General features: G+C 35.6%; 1 protein-coding gene across 1 annotated transcript in view; it reads left to right on the top strand.

The window, feature by feature from the left end:
• The window catches only part of THSD7A (thrombospondin type 1 domain containing 7A), a 194,621-nt gene that overhangs the window by 103,478 nt on the left and 72,383 nt on the right, over nt 1–18,760 (top strand). The window contains exon 6 of the mRNA XM_061344712.1: nt 1,458–1,661. Within this exon, the coding sequence (XP_061200696.1) occupies nt 1,458–1,661 (204 nt within the window). The remainder of the gene's footprint in view (nt 1–1,457; nt 1,662–18,760) is intronic.

Raw genomic sequence — 18,760 nt, 5'->3', positions numbered from 1 at the left:
TCTCAAGATGAACAGGACAGTTTCTATGTTTTGAAATCACAATTCTGGCACTGTTTGAAAAGGAGGACAGAAGCAGCCTTTAAGGTACACTGTCCAAGTCACTCAAAGATTTAATGTTCAGTAATAGCTTAAGAATTCATCGGTAGTAGACTGTAAAGCATGATCTGGCAAAAAGCTGGGACTATTTGCTGTTGATAGGTGACACTGTTTTACTGATGACATATGCTGGTTTCAATTTTCACATGTTTTACAGTTAACTCCTATGCAGAACAGATTGTAGTAACCTGACATCAAAATAGGAAATCAAGAATACAGTGACAAGGATTTAATGTAGCAAGTCCGTATGTTTCTGGCTGTAAATGAGAAAAAATGACCTAGTCATTGCTGTGATGTGATTATCTGACAAAAGCTGAGCATACAGACTTGGTTCCTTGATTAAAAACACTCATAAGAAAGGGCAGCCACATACATCCACTTGAAGGAGGAACTGTAATTATCACTTTAGCTTCTTGTTCCTTGTATATTGCTAGCTACACCAGTCTGGGCAGCAATAACACAAGTTTTATAATGCTGTTTCATAGTAGTGGGACCCAACCTTGAACAATTCAAGTAGGAAAAAGCAGTTCAGTATGTAAGCCTATTGGATTAAGTCTTCTCTGAGTACAGCTGTCAAGTAGTCTGTTATGTCTGTTGCTGTTACATCACTAAAAGTTTTACTACATTTTCAGGGTCAGTGTTTAGGTTTATGAGACTGTTTTGGACACCTGTGTAGTGGAAACAGGATGTACTTCATGCAAATCTTCATTCCTGAACACATGAGCAGGGATCTTCTCCCCACTGCCAATGTTTTCCTCTTATATGGGATTTTTATATTTTATTTTATAATTGCATTGACCGTTTTTCTGAGAGAATGATGTAAAAGTTGTACAGGCACTCCCAGTTTTAGCAGGATGTGTTTCCTTGCCTTCCTGTCAATCTAGTATTTCTTTTTTTTTTTTTTTTTTTTTTTTTTTGCGGGGGGTGGTGTTTATAAGGTGATTTCACTTGATAGTCAATCCATATTGGAAGATACCTGAGAAGAAAACGAACAACATACTTGAGAAATGGCAGCCCAGCAGTCTAGTCAAGGTTTGTTAGATGAGGTGGATCCTCAAGAGTAATGCACAGGACCACAGACTTTCTGCGTTGTGGAGTACATGAGACTTAGGATAAACAGGGATTAAAGGCAAAGCTTACTGAATGAGCTCAGAAGTTTTGATTCCCTTGTTAAGTTTTACTTCTCTGACTCTCACTTTAGAGTTTTCTGCCCAGTTATTTAAAATGCGGTGGTGTGCTGTGATACCTTTTACACAGAAGAGAAGCAGAACCGTTCATTCAGGTGTAGATAGATCAAAATCTCTTCACTTTGGATTTAGAATTGAATTATTCCACCCTTTGTATTTTCTTGGACGTTTCAGGCTTTAAGCTAAGGAAACGGCACATCACGAATGAGCCTACCGGAGGAACAGGAAACTGCCCTCACCTACTGGAAGCCATCCCGTGTGAAGAGCCCTCCTGCTACGACTGGAGAATTGTGGGGCTGGAGGAGTGCATTCCTGACAATGAGAAGCCATGTGGCCCTGGTACGCAGGTTCCTGTTGTCATCTGCGTCAACAGTGACGGTAAGATGCTTTTTCCCCTTGTCCACACCAAAAAGAATGAAGATGCTAAAATGTAGTTCAAAAGGATAGCAATTTTTGTTGTTCTCAGTCCTTGAGATCAAGCTGTCTGGAGTACAGAGAAATGTCCTTTGGTACTGGTTAGGAAGGATAGGCCCTCTAGTTTCTTTAAGATCAAGCTTCTTCACCTACGCACCATGAGTTTTCAAAGGTTCCTGAAGAGACTTTGGAAAAAGTAAATAGAAAACAGTTTTTCAGTAGGTCAGACTCATGCCTGCAATGACTTGACTGAATTCCCTGATGTAATCCCACTAACAAAGCTGATCCTCTTGATTCCAGAGCCAAATAAAGTGTCAGTAAAGTTGGACACATTGCAGTAAGTATAGCTGGAAGAAGAATAATAATGTTCATTTAAAAGCATGATTTGATGCGTATTGTAGAGTTGGTTTGACAGCCCAAGCTGACTTGCTTCTTCAAAAAGTAAAAAAAATCCACCATTATTCAGTTATCTTCTGTGAGAGAAAGCAGATTTTGCATGACATAATCATAAAAGCCAATTTTGAAAGCTGCTTACAAAATAATCTATGGAAGATTCATGAATTACTGTTGCAAGAATACTCTTAATTCATTAGTGGTATTATAGTCTAAAGCAGCATATAAATGAAAATAATGATACTGACTACAGTGTAGTTCTGGTAAGACATTTCTGACTCTACAGATGATTAAGTAAAAGAACACCATTGATGAGTGTTTAACAGCTGCAGAATGTATTTTGTCATAAAATTGGTCAGAGGTAATAGGAATTTCTTATAGAGATTTTTAAATCTTGACCTTTCATGCTCAAGAATTTGGGTCATAATTGAGTTTTGGGGCTAAAATTGGAAACTTTAGAGTGTAAGCTGTATTTTTCTGTATGCAACTAAGAGAACTGGTAGCCATCTTTAAAGCTCAGAAACATACCAGCCTAGAATTACAATGTTACATCTACTACATGTGATGTCCTTATCTCAAAAAATTTCTCCTCACAGTCTAATAATTTCTTGGCAACAGTTCTGAAACTGTTTGACATTTTATTTTTATACATTTTCAATGGAAAATGGCCTTTTCCTCATAAATGAGAGTTTCCTAAATAATTCTGAAATTTTTCTTTATTAAGAAACTTAAATCTGTAAAACTTTTTTTTTTCTTTTTCCTTTACTAGATTTTGGATAGTTTGGCTTACCTTTGGTTTTGAGGAGTGGTATTTGCTCACATGTCTAACTAAGTTGTAATATTGACATTTATATTGAGTATAATTTCTTGTAACCCTGATATATTTAGGACATGAGACCTAGCTACTAAAATTTTGAGATATCTTTTGTGGTATTTGCTTCTGCTCTCTTTCAAACTGGATCTGTTGTCTGTACTGCACTTCTGAAGGGCTTTGGTTTTGGCCAAATTTTGCTTAGAAGACTTGTAATTAACTTTTTTACTCCCAGTATTAGTTTTTGTCTTTTTGTCTTCCTGAGTTATATATCACTGTAATTACATGGCATTATAAATTGCCTATATTGGTAATTTGTCACGGAAGGAATGATAAGTCAGGCTTTGGCCATGTGCCAGGCAGTCTTTAAAGAGTTGCAGGCACAGCTTCGAAGAAGGAGGAAAAAAACCTGCAGTTATGGTTTGGTTTGCAAAGAGCCAGTCACCCACAAAGATACATGTTCAGTATCTTTTGACAGAGCACAAAAGCAATGGAGAATAATGTCGTAGAATGCCTCATCTCTTCCTTGAAATCCCTTCTCTTAGTAAACAGTTTTCTGTGATCTACACCAGTAATACCAAGTGGTTTTTACCTAGGTCTCTCCTCAGTGAGATTAGCATGGTACAGCAGAAACAAAGTATGAAATAAGAACTCACCAGCCTTGGTTATCTCTCTGTCCAAGCTAACCCTGCTCAAGCATCTCCTGCCACAGCACCACACACTGAAAATCCTGTAGGCAACTCTTAAATGCTCCTCTAAACTCTTACACCGCTAACTCTTCCCAGGTAGCACCTATCTAGTACTCAGGCCTCCTACATTGGCACAGGATACAAACATTTGTTGCGGGCATCCAGATTCCATTCTGCAATCAGCCCCTAGGTAGGTGAGGTTGGATCAAAGGGACTTAAGTGTATTAAAGCAAAAGAGCATTTTTCCCTTGGCTTCTGCTTTATAAAATGAAAAAGGTTGGTGGTGTAATTTTCAGAGTAAGCATTGTACTGTAAACGTAATGCTTACATTAGTAAGATATACCCAGCACTGATGAGTATGTTCTCTTTCTCTGGATTGTTGCATGATTCTATATGTTTAAATCATAATTAGTTAGGATAACATGCCTTGAACTGGCTGTTTTACTTCACAATTAGAATCAAGTAGCAGTGTTTGTGAGATTGCTTTATGTAATTGGAATGAGCTTCTCCAATTTCCTGTAGAGATAAGAGTCATTACAGCCTTTGAGACAATAGCAAACGATAGATTATACTCCCATGTTGTTGCTGGAGGCCTATAATTGTCATTCTTTTCCCACAGTGCATTGCAGTAATCGGAATTTTCATCTGGGCTGAAAAAATATGACAGTCAGTACCCCAGGTTGTCATTGCACAGGCTATAATGAACTTTGATGTGTTTTATTACATAAATGGAACTTCAACCTCTTACTGTGGAAAGAACCTTTTCAGAATAAACATTCTTCGTCAGTCTTCCAAAGAGCTCCTTTAAGTAAAAATCCCTTTTGGGTGTGGAAACTGCAAGACTGAACAGAACCTGATCAGAATTCCTCCATTATATACATTATATTAATAATTAGAGATCTGTAGCTTATGTTTTGTGCTACCCATGATCTTTTTGTAATGATACAATGACTTTTTTTTTACTGAATCGTAATTTATGTATTTTTATATATGTGTAATACAAGGCATACTTGCATGCATGCACACACAGAGGTATGTACATATTATCTATTATTAAGTGGTTTAATGCAGTTAATGTAGAGTGATTTTACAACAGATGAATTTGCTCTATTCTCTGTAGCTGTGGCAATCTATGAAGAATGCTATTTCAGTATTTAAAGATTATTTCCTGTAGTAGGAAAGCTACCCACTTTAGCAGACACATTAGTGCTACTCCTCTGTAAATTGGGAAAAAATAATTTCTGACATAAAAATCTGTGAAATTGACTACTGCTGAAAATGCCTACAAAATACTGGTTCATTCATTATGGATTTTCCGATTTTAATCTTTGTGCTGAACTCTGGAACACAAGTGCTAGCAGTGGCTTTGGTGTCAGTGTGCTTCTGATCATCACATAGTAGGCTGAAATTACTTGCTTATTTTAAATAATAAATTTCTTTACAGCCTTCATAATATCTGGGACTCTGTATCACTGCATGTGTTACTCTGGATTAAATAGATCTCACTTCTGAGGGGCAAATTTCCTTCAGACCTTCTTCAAGCTCACTAATTGTTGGTTTACAGTGAACTCCCCAGGAAGAAGGAATGGACTGCTGCCATCTCCTGCCTCAGTGCTGTGAGAGATGACTAGCCTTAGAAGAGGCAGGCACAGCAACAGCAAGCCTCGTTGTTTATATACAAACTCTGAAGTAGCAGAATTGTTCCTGAGTTGTATAGGCAGAGATGTGTTTTGATGTAGCTGAGTGTCGTGAGTTCTTTCCTGAAATCTGGACATAATGTGAGTGACACAGGTCTGGTTTTCCTGAGACTGGAGTACAAATACATGAGTATATCCTAATGTAAAAGAGTGGGCTGTACCCTATTTGCAATACTGGGGAAAAAACAATGGGTTTAGTAGTTCATAAAAATATGTAGAAGGTAAAATAGTCTGCTTTGTTAAGACTCAGATGTAAACATTTCGAACCAATTAGTTTAGCTACTTTGTATGGAGTGGCTTAAACACTGTACTGTCCAAAATTGAGCAGTGTACATCTCCTTCATCTGTGTTTATTCTTAGCTAGTGCGACTGACAGAAGACACCACGTGTCAGCTATATGACAGTTCTGTATAATTTAATTGCTTTACTGTTTTTCTCTAGACTTAGAAATATTTATTTCTGAAATATTTCTCTTATTTCTTTTATTGAATTTTACTTTGCAGAAAAGCTCATAAAATTTGTTTATGTACTTTAAATTTTCTTCTGTAGTTTCCTAATCAACATTTGTATTTTGTTTCTTAATTTTAACTTTATGTCTTCTTTGTCTTTATTTCTTCTTATGATAGGCATCTAATTAAATAAATAAACTTCAGTAGAAACTGAAGATTGGCTGGTGCAAACATTTTCACTTAAAATATTTGGCTGGTTTAAATGTTGACTCTTTCTGTATGTTTATAGTTTAAACAAAATATTTGCTAAATGAATAACTGCTGGTCTTCATTAATTTTTGTAATGGAAAACATTAAGAGAATAAATAGAAGCTTTGTAGGTGTGCCCACGTATAAAGAGTCTACTTCTTCTGTCCTCTCAATCATATGGCTGTATGCATTGAATGAAGAAACCATCACACTTAGACTTTTTTTAATGATTACTTAAAAAGAAAGTGCCCACTTTATGTCACTTTATGAGTTAGCTCTTTTAAAAGAATGAAGAAACAGATCCAAAATTGAAATTGCATTGAATTATTGAGTTAATCGTGTAACAGAACCCAGGTCAAAATCTGCCCAATGCTCAGCAGTCAATTACTAGAAAAGTACTGTAGCTAGTGACAGATTCTTTCAGCACATACTGCCTTATGCTTACAGGAACTTCGTTATATGGGCATTAGTCATCATTTCCCAATATTAATTTCTTAGCTAATGTCATTACAAAATTGATTTGAACTGTTCTTTTCTGCCTGACAGCCTTTTGGCTGACCATCTGAGGCATTTAAATCAAATGTAATACTCATACTTTGTTCTTCACTGTAAACACATGGGATATGAAATTTATAACCTGGTCCTTTCTTTAATTTGTCTGGTTACCTTAACACTATTAAATTCTTTAATTGGATATTTATTAAATGTAAGAATTTGCTAGGGGGTAAAACAGCCAGTTTAAAGGACCTTAAATCTGATCCTCTCAGACCATTAGGTTTCAGAGCATTGAATTTTAGGGCATTTCTTTTTAATAAGATTTGCTGTATTTGGTATAAAGGTATATATGGAAAAATTACTGCACAGTACTGCTTAAATTATACCATCTCAGTTCTCAGGAAGTTTGATAATCTTGTCAATAGAAGGTCATATTTAATATGTCATACAAATTCCTTTATGTCTCATCTTGACCAATAGGAAAATTGACATATCCCTATTAAGTTCCCTGTAAGAATAGATGCATTTAGTGTTTGCGTAACTTACTTATGAGAAGACTTAAATTCATCACTTGCTTTGTCAATGTCCTTAATAGTTGGCCTAGATTGTGATGTGATGATTTAAATTAAAGTGATAAGTAAAACAAAACCAGAGTTTAATCTGCATAGTCCAATAAACAATATATTTATAATGACTTAGTGCAATAGACCATTGTTTCAAATTTGCCATATATTTTTTGCAAGCCAGAGTTGCACTTGATATGGCAATGCCTACAGAGACATTAATGTTCATTACAAATAGAATTAAATTAAAAATGGGTGGGCCAGAATAACTACTAAAATCTTTTTCTTGTATCATAGATTATAATTTGACTGTCTAGTCAGCTGAGTTTACTGGCCTTTGGCATGTTACTTCTAAAATGCACTATAATATCCTTGCAGCAAAGCAGTACTGGTGTATTTAAAATTTACTGGATATGTAGAAATAGCAGTTGCTATAGTGGAAAGCACAAATATTTTGGAAATACACCGCAGGGAATGCAAAAGTAGGATGTTGCAAGAACTGCTTGTAATAGCAGTGGGTGAATTAGGAGAGGGGAATTTTGATGCATAAATTTTGGGTTACATAGCAGAATGCAGAGCAGAAACCAAATCCTGATGAAACCCAAAGCTTCATCAATAGCAATAATGCAGAGAAGCATCATTTGTGTCATTTTGCAATTCTTGTAACTTGCGTGCACTGTACAAGCACCATCTTTGCTGAATACTTAAGAAAATTCAGTCTTAAAACATACTTAGCCACAATGATCACTCCAAAGCAAACATCTGAGGATCCCAGTCTCTCCAGTATTTCCAGTGATCTGCTTGAAATTTCGGAGTATTGGTAGCTTTTGGCAAGGTTTCAGCTATGTAGAGTCACAGACCTGTTGGAGAGGGAAAGGAATGGATTTGTGAAAAGAGGGATGGAAGGATAGGGTGAAAAGATGGATGGAAGGCAAGAGGGAGAACTGGTACTGACCAAGCAATGAGGTTAAGAGTTGAGGAAGGGTGGGATTTGACCCCGCTTTTCTCCAGGACAGTTTACTGAGATCAAGTAAGAAATCTGAAGTTATGAAATGTCTATACATGGCCAGGATTAGGAATTAAACTAGGGAGGGATTCAGTCTAGTGATGATCTCCCCAAAGGAGGATTTGACAAGCAGCTGGAGAGAACTTGGCAGGGCTGGGTGAAAGGGACAGTGATATGACAGACTGGGATTAATGTCTGAAGAAAATAAGGCTGAATAAGAAGCCACAGAAGGGAAAGAGAGAAGGAAATTCATCACCTCTAGAGCTGGGAAAGCAGCTTGTTACAGGCTGCTCTTGCTTTTGTCCCTGAGATCAGTGGCAGAGCAGTAAGTGACCATAGTCAGTGTAATACTCATTTCAGAAGTACTATTTTTCATTTGGCTTGTGTTTTAAACTAGAAATTTGGAAAGAAATGTGATGCCAAAATTAAGTATTTTAGCTTACAAAGCCAAGCCCTGAAACATTAGGAAATTAAGGTTGTTTGTTGGGGCCGTATCTGAATGGAAGTCTTTAATTATTTATTTGTGCCTACATGACATTTTCCCCACAGAACCTGCTACTCATTTGTGAAACGGATATAACTCCTCTGGGGATAAAGTGGGAATTTTATAGTAATGAAAGCTTTGTCTTTGAGACAACTAGCCTTAGTTGTCTCATTCTTCAGGATTTAATGTTGCTCTGCTTTTGTTCAGCATCAGCAAAATCTAAATAATACTGACCTGTCACATCTTGAATATTCTGAAAATAAATTTGTTAGTTGGTGTCTGATAACCATGACAGAAAGATCTTAGAAAGATTACCAGTTCTGTTTTAGTAACACTTTTAATTAATATGTAGTAAATAAAACATAAGCTCATGACTAACCAAAGAGAATAAAATTAAAAATACCAAATAGCTACTCATTAAGGAGTTTCCAGTCTGTGAAATAAAAGAGGTAGGGAACCAGTGGAAAAATAATGAGCATGTGATTATGCAATTTAAAAAAATGCATTATGCAAAGGCAACTTTAATGCTGGCATTTACTGCTGTTTGGTTTCTTGACATAATTTTTGGGGTAATTTATGGATTAGTAAAGTAAATCTTGCCCTAGGAGTTTTCAGATGTTTGGTTTTAATTTTACTGATTTGAGATGTCCTTTATTGGTACTGATATTATTTTATATATAGCAAAGTGCTGCATCAGTGTTCTTCAGATTGTAGAACCATAGAATAGTTAGGGTTGGAAAGGACCTGAAGATCATTTAGTTGCAACCCCCCTTCCATGGGCAGGGACACTTCGCTCTAAACCATATCACCCAAGGCTCGGTCCAACTTGGCCTTGAACACTGCCAGGGATGGAGCATTCACCACTTCCTTGGGCAACCCATTCCACTGCTGCACCACCCTCACAGTAAAGATCTAACTCTCTAACAGTAAAGAACTATCTAACCAGACCTTCACCTGTTTAAGTTTAAACCCATTACCCTTTGTCCTAATTACAATCCCTAATGAACTCCCTCCCAGCATCCTTGTAGGCCCCCTTCAGATATTGGAAGGCTGCTTTGAGGTCTCCATGCAGCCTTCTCTTCTCCAGCTGCTGAATAGCCAAATTTGCTCAGCCTGTCTTTGTATGGGAGGTGCTCAAGCCCTTTATAATCCTCATGGCCCTCCTCTGGACTTACTCCAACAGCTTCATGTCCTTCTTATGCTGAGGACACCAGCTGCACACAGTACTCCAGATGGGGTTTCACAAGAGCAGAACAGAGAGGGAAGATCATCTCCTTCGACCTGTTGGTCATGCTGCTTTTGATGCAACCCAGGATGCGGTTAAAAAAGATAAAATAATAAAAGATACTAAATAGAAGCTACATCAAATCTCTTATTCTGAATCTCTTGTTTTGTTCTAAGAGTGGAATAAGAAGAATGCTAGCTAGAAACATCTTAAATCTTGTAGGAGCCTTCTAGAAAACCAGTGATGCCTTCTAGTAGGGGATAGTCTTATTTCCAGGGTACAGCTGACTTCTCTGAGTACATGCAAATCTGTACTGAAATCATTCAGATTTCTGTGACCTTAGGGCCTTAGTTTGTATAACTTGTTAACAGAGTAGAAAAGTTCTAATGTCCCTATACTTGGAGATGTGTTCCTGCTAATTTTGGTTTTGTTGTGTGATGTTACTGTATTTCCTTAATTTAGCATAGGTTTATAAGTTGCAGTGGTATTTACCTCTGGTTGCTTTCTCTGAATCCATATACTGAGAGGCCAAGGAAAAGCAAAAGTGAGAAGGACAGGTTAGTTTTAGTCTTCCAGAGAGGAGTCAGTTATGAAAACGTTTTCAAAGAGAGGGTTAATTCACAGTCTTGAGCTCCATAAAGGTATGCTATGCCTTCCACTTGTAATGATGAGGAGATATTCATTGTAAGATAGATAAAAAGATGTTCTCCAAAGACTGCATTTTACTTGCCAGTAGTAGGACATAGACAGAAACATCCATGAAATTAATTATGAAACCATTTCTCAGAAATGTGTAAACATGACAGTGGCAGTGATCTCTTACATACCTCTTGGGTCCTGTGTTTTAACTGTGATTGAACTGAACTGTCAGATTACATATAGAGTGACAACTCTTTACTAGCTGCACCTGGATGAATAATGCAAAGAAAATGTTTGCAATCATCTTTTACTATATAAAATACTTTTTCTGATTCTCTTAAAACCCCTTTTGAGTTACAGGTATACTTGTGTGGCAAGAGGCATCACATATCACTTATGAATGCATAGTTGTAAATTTGCTGTAAATTCATTGTATAGTTCTGTAATATTACATAATTGACAAACTGAAAAAATCATCTAATATTCTGTCAGCTGCATGCCATTAATCATTCTCTTCAGCTATGTGTTATGCTCTTTCATTGGAAAATACTTTGTGATGGAACTGCAGTGTTGGAGTTTTTATGAATTAATTTATGATACAACCCTGCGAACTTACAAGCTTAAATTTATAAAGTTATCCTCCAAACTTCATATTTATGAAGAAAATTAGAAGCCTGAAGTTCAAGGGTTGATATTTAGTGTTTCTTTAAAGCAAGGCCATTTAAGGTGGTCCTCTAAAATATGCAAATAACTATCTCAGTGTAGGGAATCATTGAAAAGATTGACTATGGTGAGACCTGTCATTCTACTGACATTAGTGGAGCTGGCAGATCATATTCATGCTACTGTTTTTGTAGTCTTGCGTATTATTTCCTTTTTATGCTTCTATTCCAAACTCATATCCCTGAATGTTAATCTGGTTCAGATGAGCACATCAGAATTATAATTTATAATCAAAGTGGTTTGAAGTCATTGGCATTCCATTGCCCTTCCCAGACTACTTCTTCTGCTGATTTTGAGCTTTTTGGAGAGGAGAGGGAAATGCCTAAAATAGTAGTTCCAGTGAGTGCCTGTGAAGCTTTTTTAAAGGCTACAAAACTCTGTCCTTATCTGATCAATTAAAAAACTTAATGAGACTACTCAGTAGTGAAAAGTAATAAAATGTTTGGGTTTTTTTTCTAAATAAACAAAAAGACATATTACAATGCTAAAATAGAAATGTGTTTTATTTCAGATACATGTATTCAAATCCTACCATTACCAATGTTCAAAATAACACTACCAATATTTCTAAAGTCTGTCAAAGGAATTTTCATTGTTAAATGCAGTAGAGTTTCTGTAACATTTTACAAACAAATGGAGAAAGCTGGGGTTTTGTTTGAGGGTTTTGTTCTTTTCCTTTGAAGTCATACTTTTATAGCTTTTTGCCACTATGTGAATTGTGGCTTGATTGGGAAATGTTTATGAGAATGTCCAGTTGATCTTGGGATCAACTATATCTTTTTAAGGTGAGTTGCTGCTTTTGCCAAGTGTTCTTAGAAATATACAGCAAATTTTCACGTGGTCTCATCCTCCAGATTCGCAGTGTTGTCTTGTTTTCTTATAGATCTATCAGCACTTTTCCCCTTCTTTCTCCATTCTGTTTAAAATGGCATATTGGTCTGATATATCAATCCCACTTGGTCCCATGACTAATACTGATGTTATTCTCAATGGGACCATAGTCTGTCATCGAACTTTCTTTTTCTTTCATATCAAGATGATGTTTGATTGGCTTATTTGACTCTAGAAGGCAACTGCACTTGGTTATGATCAATGCACTTGTTTTCTCTGTTCCTTATCATGCTGAGTAAGGCTACATTAGCAAATGAACCATGAAAATGTTTCAACTACCTGTCAAGCAGTAGGAAAATCTTACTTCTGTTGTTAAGCAATGTGTAGGTACTCTGATGGGCTCTTTATTAGAAACACTGGAATACCATTGCTCTGGTACAAGTCTACTGTGGCATAAAGATTTTTGCCTAAAGGCATATAATGTTTCAGTTTTTGTTTACTTTGGTTCTCTGCACGGAGCCACTTAGGAAAGTTGATCCAAGTTAACTTCAAAAATAATATTAGTTAAACTATACTAAATGTGTACATGAATCCTCTTATTCAGAATTACAGTGGCCTTAATTCTATTTGTTAAGAATTTTCTCTTTCATTCTGAATAAGGATAGCTATACAAAATGTTAATACAGTTTAACTAATCTTCTTCAAAGCCCCATTTTAATTAATTTGGATTAATTCTTCAGTATTCCTATTAAGATCTGTCTTTTCAGTAATACGTTATCACTAATAGTTCAGATACAGCCTCTTTCATGCTGGGGGATATTCAGTGGTATCAGAAGTAGGAAAAATTCAAAGAAGGTATCATCTGCAAGAAGAGTTTTCCATTAGTCTTTGACACATAATACAAAATATGCACTCAGTTTATAGAGTTTTGTCAGAGATAAAAAGGCTGTTACTTTATAAGTCATAGCTAGTTCTGTAAGACACTCTCAGTGTGCCTCTGTGTGTATGTATGTGTGTGTGTGTGTGTGTGTATATTTTAACTGGGAGCTTTGCAGGTAGCCAAGTGGCTGCTCTATGCTTGGGGGAACGGATGCTGTGGCTGGCATCACCACTACCACGTACAAAATTATGTAAATAAATACAGGGAGAATTCCATATTTTTTGGGGTGAAATGTATGTAACTAAGTTTTTTCAGCCCTAGTAAATCTAGCAAAGAATAGCGAAAAATAAGAGAGGGGATAAAAGAATAAAGTGTGAAAGTGGATACCACAAAATGTTCTTGTTAAGATGAAAATGAGAACAGAATAATTTCTTCCAGTATTCTCATTCTTAGCAAGTAAACAAATTCAAGCATAAATAAGAAGTTTGCACTTTAATGGAAAATAAGTAAATTTAGTGGTTTGGGTTTTTTTTTTCCCCCCAGACAAATACTTTAGATTTCTGTATGTTTCTGAGTTAACGTAGTAATACTTTTTTTTTTTTTTTTTTCAGTCTGGTGAGATGGCACTGCATTTTACATTGAAAAAAATATTTGGATAAAGAAATACTATTTCTTTCCCTGTTTTTATTTCCCTTCATCAAATTTAGACTCTACATGACTGTAATCCTGACAGATGACTCTAATATAAATGGAGGTACATAAATTCTTCTATTACCAGACATGGAAATGGGATTACTGGAAGCATTAATATGATATCTGAAGGTCTGAGTTCATTATTCTTAAACAGTTAACATCCAAAGAACGTCCAAAGTTATTTCCCATCTGAAGCAATTTTTACAAGAAATATTTATCTTTATCATATGTTTTTAATTCTTAGTACAAAGTTGTCCCTTTATTCCTGTCATTCTTTCATAGTAAGGAGTGTTACTTCATAACAGGTTTGATTATTTCTGTAACTGTTTTGTATACGGCACAAAGCCTTACCTTCACCTGATGCGTTAAGGAATACTGAACTGGATCTGTTAGCAGTGGCTGGCTTTTCTTGAAGTTTGTGAGATTGAAACTTTGGATGAGCGTAAGGGCAGGGAAGAAGCTTTGGAACCATTACTGTCTTACCTGTGTAGCAGAATGCCTTTCACATCTTCTAGCTTTCGTATGCACCACTCACACAGGGTTGGGTACATGCTCTTTCATTCTTTCTGTGCAGCTGTGACACGCTGTATTCTCGGAAAGGTTAACAAACGTGCTACTCTTTAAGCTGTAGCTGAGGTGTAGTAATAGCACTTACCAGTTCGGTTACAGAGAAGGCTCAGAAGTGCCCAGGTATTATTTGTGAAATTAGATTTCTGCATGAATATAGGAATTCTTGAAGCCACTGTTTCTCTATCCATCAATTTTTTTTTCCCATAAGGTGAATATGTGAGGAAAATTGCAGTCATCAACAAGAAGTTATTGCTTGTGAGATACAGCGTTTCATCTTTTTAAGGCATAGAAAATCTTAGAAAAATGATTTTTTTCTAAAATGTGTTGACATGTCTTTGATTTGAGAAACTCTTGATATGGAGTGTTTCTAAGCTCCAACTACTTTCCTTTTGTATAGTATTATTTCTTGCCATTATCAGTCATTTTTCATTGCAAATGTTTGCTTTTTAAAACAAAAAAAGACAAACCCACATTTTTAAATTGAGGATTATATTTTAAAAGGTATTTGTATCTTCTATTATTTTGAATAGTGAAAGATTGAGTAGTAAGTGGCCTTTTCTGTATGTAATTGGTTTGTGCATGCAGTTGTGGTAAATCTGCAAATAAGATGAAGGCGTATGTGCTTATGCTAGACAAGTTTCTCATTAAAAAAATAAAAATCCATCTATGTTTATAAGATTCATGATGTTTTTTGAATAAGTGGCCAATGTATAATGTTTATAATTTTTCTTTTAGTAAGGAATAAACTGTATGATGTTACATTGAAACCAAGCCATTGTAAATGTTCACACGCAAATCACCAAATCAAAGTTTACAATCCTACAATGTTTTCATATCATTAAACTATTAGATCGCTTTCATTTTTGCATAATGAACAGATGTGAGAAAATGGCGTATTTGTCTTCATTGAAATCAGTGCCATTTCTACTTAGGCTTCTTAGTAGAGAATGACTTCACGAATATTAACTATCAACTAATTAAGATGTACCTAATTAAATGCAAATGCTACTTAGCAGAAGCAATTGCAAGAAAGGCATGTGATTAGGGAATTAGAAGTCGTTCTAACACTTGGAGCTACCAGCTAAGCACCTAAGCAATAGAAATGAGTGCAGACACTTCATTTAATAAGAATACAAGGGAAAAGTACACCATCTTTTCATGTGGTGTTTGTTGAAAAACTTTGGAGCCAATGAAGTAGAATATATTGAGAATATAAATCGTAGTTTAGTGTAGTTTGATGTTGTTCAATATCTAAAAAGATTAAAAATTAAACAAAATGTTGAGATTTTATCAGCCTACCTCATGCAGAGAGATTTTTTGTCATTCCGGTCAGCTTTATCTTTGGAGCAGATATGAATATGCACCATGAAGATGTTATGAAGGCCTCTGGGATTAAGTTTCTTAATGTCTGTCAATGTATGAGTAAGATACAAGTACTGAACTGATTTAAGAGCAAATGTTGATCTGTCAATCAGGTGCTGTTACATGTGTTGCTTTTTTTTCTTTCAAATACTCTTTAAGATTGTTAAGATCTTTGATAACTGATCATGGTAAATGATGAATTGCCTGTAAATATTACTCTTTCCCCTTTCTGTGGCTTATTTTATTAGGTTTTCAGAGATTAACTTCTAAATTTTCTCTACAGAAAAATTTGGGTTAGCCTTTTGCAGTTGTGTATGCATTTTCATTAGAGACGTGCTATGAGAAGACAGCTTTCCTCAGAGAGTTCCTCTTGTATTAGAAAAAACCCACAACTAAACAATAAAAAAACAGAATTCCTTCCCACCCCCCCCAAAAAAAAGGTCAATCGTGGTATGAGACTGAATTTCCAATCAGCAGTTCTGATAAATTTGAAATAAAGAGGTTTGAGAAGACAGATTACAAGTGCCTGATTATGCAAAAGGGCAGAAAATAAAAGAAAGTATCATAAGCCTCCACTTTTTTCTATGCATAGTTCACAGCATATGGTAGTTTTCTATCTTTTCTAATCACTGATAAAATAAAAATCCACAGTACTGCTGCAACACCATGGTTTGGAGGGAAAAGTTAATTTACTGTGATTGTCCATGATAGGCAGGCAGGATTTTTCCTTTTGTGGTAAGCTTTGGGGGCTGGTAATTGCTTAGTGATTTGAAAGAAATGCAACAACCGTATTAGAAATTAAAATGTTAGTTTATCTTGGTGATGGATTATTATCTGCTTATTAGCACATACAAGGTATCCTAGCACCAGAAAAAATATATGATTATTTTTTTGTAAATTTGTAGCTTTCCTGTAATGTGAAGAATTTCCCATTTTGCATTAGGCTAATCAGCCAGTGTGTAGACAGGGTTATTACAGATGACAGTGTCTAGCATAGAACTTCAAATTTGGATAAGTTTGTAAGTTTTCTCTTATTTCAGTGGATTTCTTGAAGTTGGGGTTTTCTGTAATTTCTTTAGAGTAATGACAGCTAAACTCATTAGTGCTTTTTCTATACTATTACATTCTAGTCATGACGTTGTGGAAACTTTGAGGCAATTAAGCTTTAAACTAGGATTTTCTAGCTTATTTTTTTCCTGGCATTATAATTAAAACTGACACTTATCCATTTCAGAATTGTAAGAAATTGTAAGATAATATAAAAACTGACAATGGAGTCAGAATAAGGACATGTGTAGGTCCTCATGTGGAAGGAATTTGAATGAAAAACTGCATGGGAATTCAAGATAAGGAACAGTCTTGTGTACCATTTCACTTACAACCCATACAGGAGGCAGTGCAATACTTTCCTGTTGATTTTTTTTTTTTTCCACACAGGGAAGGAAGGAAACTGTAAACGTAACCATCACAGCTCACAGATTTCAACATCATGTGAACTAACTGTGTTTTTCTTCCTGTGGCCTCCATGCTTAGATGCATTACTTTAGGCAGCTGAATAACTGAGTAGGCTCAGTTGATGTCATTACTTCTTTTATGAACTTTAAAATACAACTGCAGAATTTGTTTTACACTGGAATATTCCTGTTTTTTACTGATTACACAGGCATTTGAAAAATAATGTTTGATATTAATGTTCAAAGAACTCTCATGACTTGATCCTATTTATTGTGATTTTATCATCAATTTTGTACTTAGTTTTTATCAGATTACAGTTCAGCCTTTCAGATACTGTTGCCAGGTAAAGGACTGAGACCAAGTTGTCTTATTGTGTAGGACTCCAGCAGCATTTTTATTTTATGTTGATTTTGTTGTTGTTGTTCTCTATGCTTCATTGAATCTTGCAGTGATTTTGCTGTTCATTTTAAGGCTTTTAAAAAAATTTGCCCTCTGTTAAGCACTTGCCTTTCCATTTACTACAGGTCAGAATTTGACAGCAATTTTTTACTGTGCACTGAAGCACGTATCATATTAAAAGATGCACTATAAGCAAGAGGGTTTCCTTACTGTGTGTCTCTAGTGGTACCAGCACTGGGAATGCTTCCCATTAGAAAGATCTTAAAGCATTTTACAAGAAACTTAAATATCAGACACATTTTACAGATGAATAAACAAAACCACAAAGGAGTGAGATGATTCAACTACATTAAACACAGAATGTAGGTCTTCTGTGGTCTAGCAGAAACTAGACAAAATTATTGCCATACCATATGTACATTCTATACTGATGATACAAATCTGTAAAGATCCCAGCAAAAGTTTAAACAGTTCTTGACATTTAAATCTTTGAAAAAGAAAACTTCTTTTGCCTCTTGGCCTGTCTACATTCAGTCACTCCCTTTACTTCCTTTACTGCAGTTTGGAAAATTTAGCCCAAAATGTGTATCTGTTGCGTGAGGGAAATATTCAACTACATAGGCGCTGTTTCTGAATATGGACTATTGAATATGAATCTAGGTTCCAGATTTCAATGTATAAATGTATATCTATGAAGTTTAAATAAAATCACAGTATCATAACTTCATTTGGGTTGCAAGCGAACTTAATGATCACCTAGTTTAAACACACACACTGCCACCCCTGGCTTGGGCAGGGACACCTGCCACTAGACAGAGTTTCTCAAAGCTCTGTCCAGGCTGTCCTTTAACATTGCCAGGGATGGGGCATAGTTACCAGCCTATGGTTGAGTGGTTCCTGGTAGTTGACTATACTATGCTCTTTAAAGAGAAAGGCAGCAAAGGTCAAGTTGTTCATAAAATCGTTAGTGAAATGTCAGAAGCAATTGAGTCTCAATAAAATACTTCCCTGAAGATAAGAAGTACCCATTATAAAACATTCCTTCCACCTACATTTCTGTGCTGTTGAATTAATCAGATAAGAATTGGACAGTTGACAATAACTAAGCGCTAATATGGAAGATATCTATTTCGAGTCTATTTTTCTTGTAAAAGCAAAGGATAAAAGTTAAAAGTGGGGTTTTATTTTGGGAGAAAGTGAAGGCTTTTTTTTTTTTAAATATAAACTCAGACTGAAACTAATGCAATTTCTCATTGTGACCCCAAATTTAGCTTGATTTTCAAGTTAACATGACCTAACACCACCTTAGTTGACAGGAGATAAATAAGGTCAATATTGTATGTTGATACTGTGACACACTTCGTTGTAATAGTAGTATTTTTTGCGAAGTGTGAAAGTATCCCGGCAGCTTACCTCATAGCATCTTACCTGGAAATGGAACAATTTGAAA

Source organism: Neopsephotus bourkii, unplaced genomic scaffold (assembly GCF_033783945.1).
Source record: "Neopsephotus bourkii isolate Nb327-2 ecotype Australia unplaced genomic scaffold, CSIRO-AGI_Nbou_v1 NB_233, whole genome shotgun sequence".
NCBI lineage: Eukaryota > Metazoa > Chordata > Aves > Psittaciformes > Psittacidae > Neopsephotus > Neopsephotus bourkii.
Note: the sequence above shows the minus strand (reverse complement) of the source record. Positions and strands in the feature narration are given on the sequence as shown.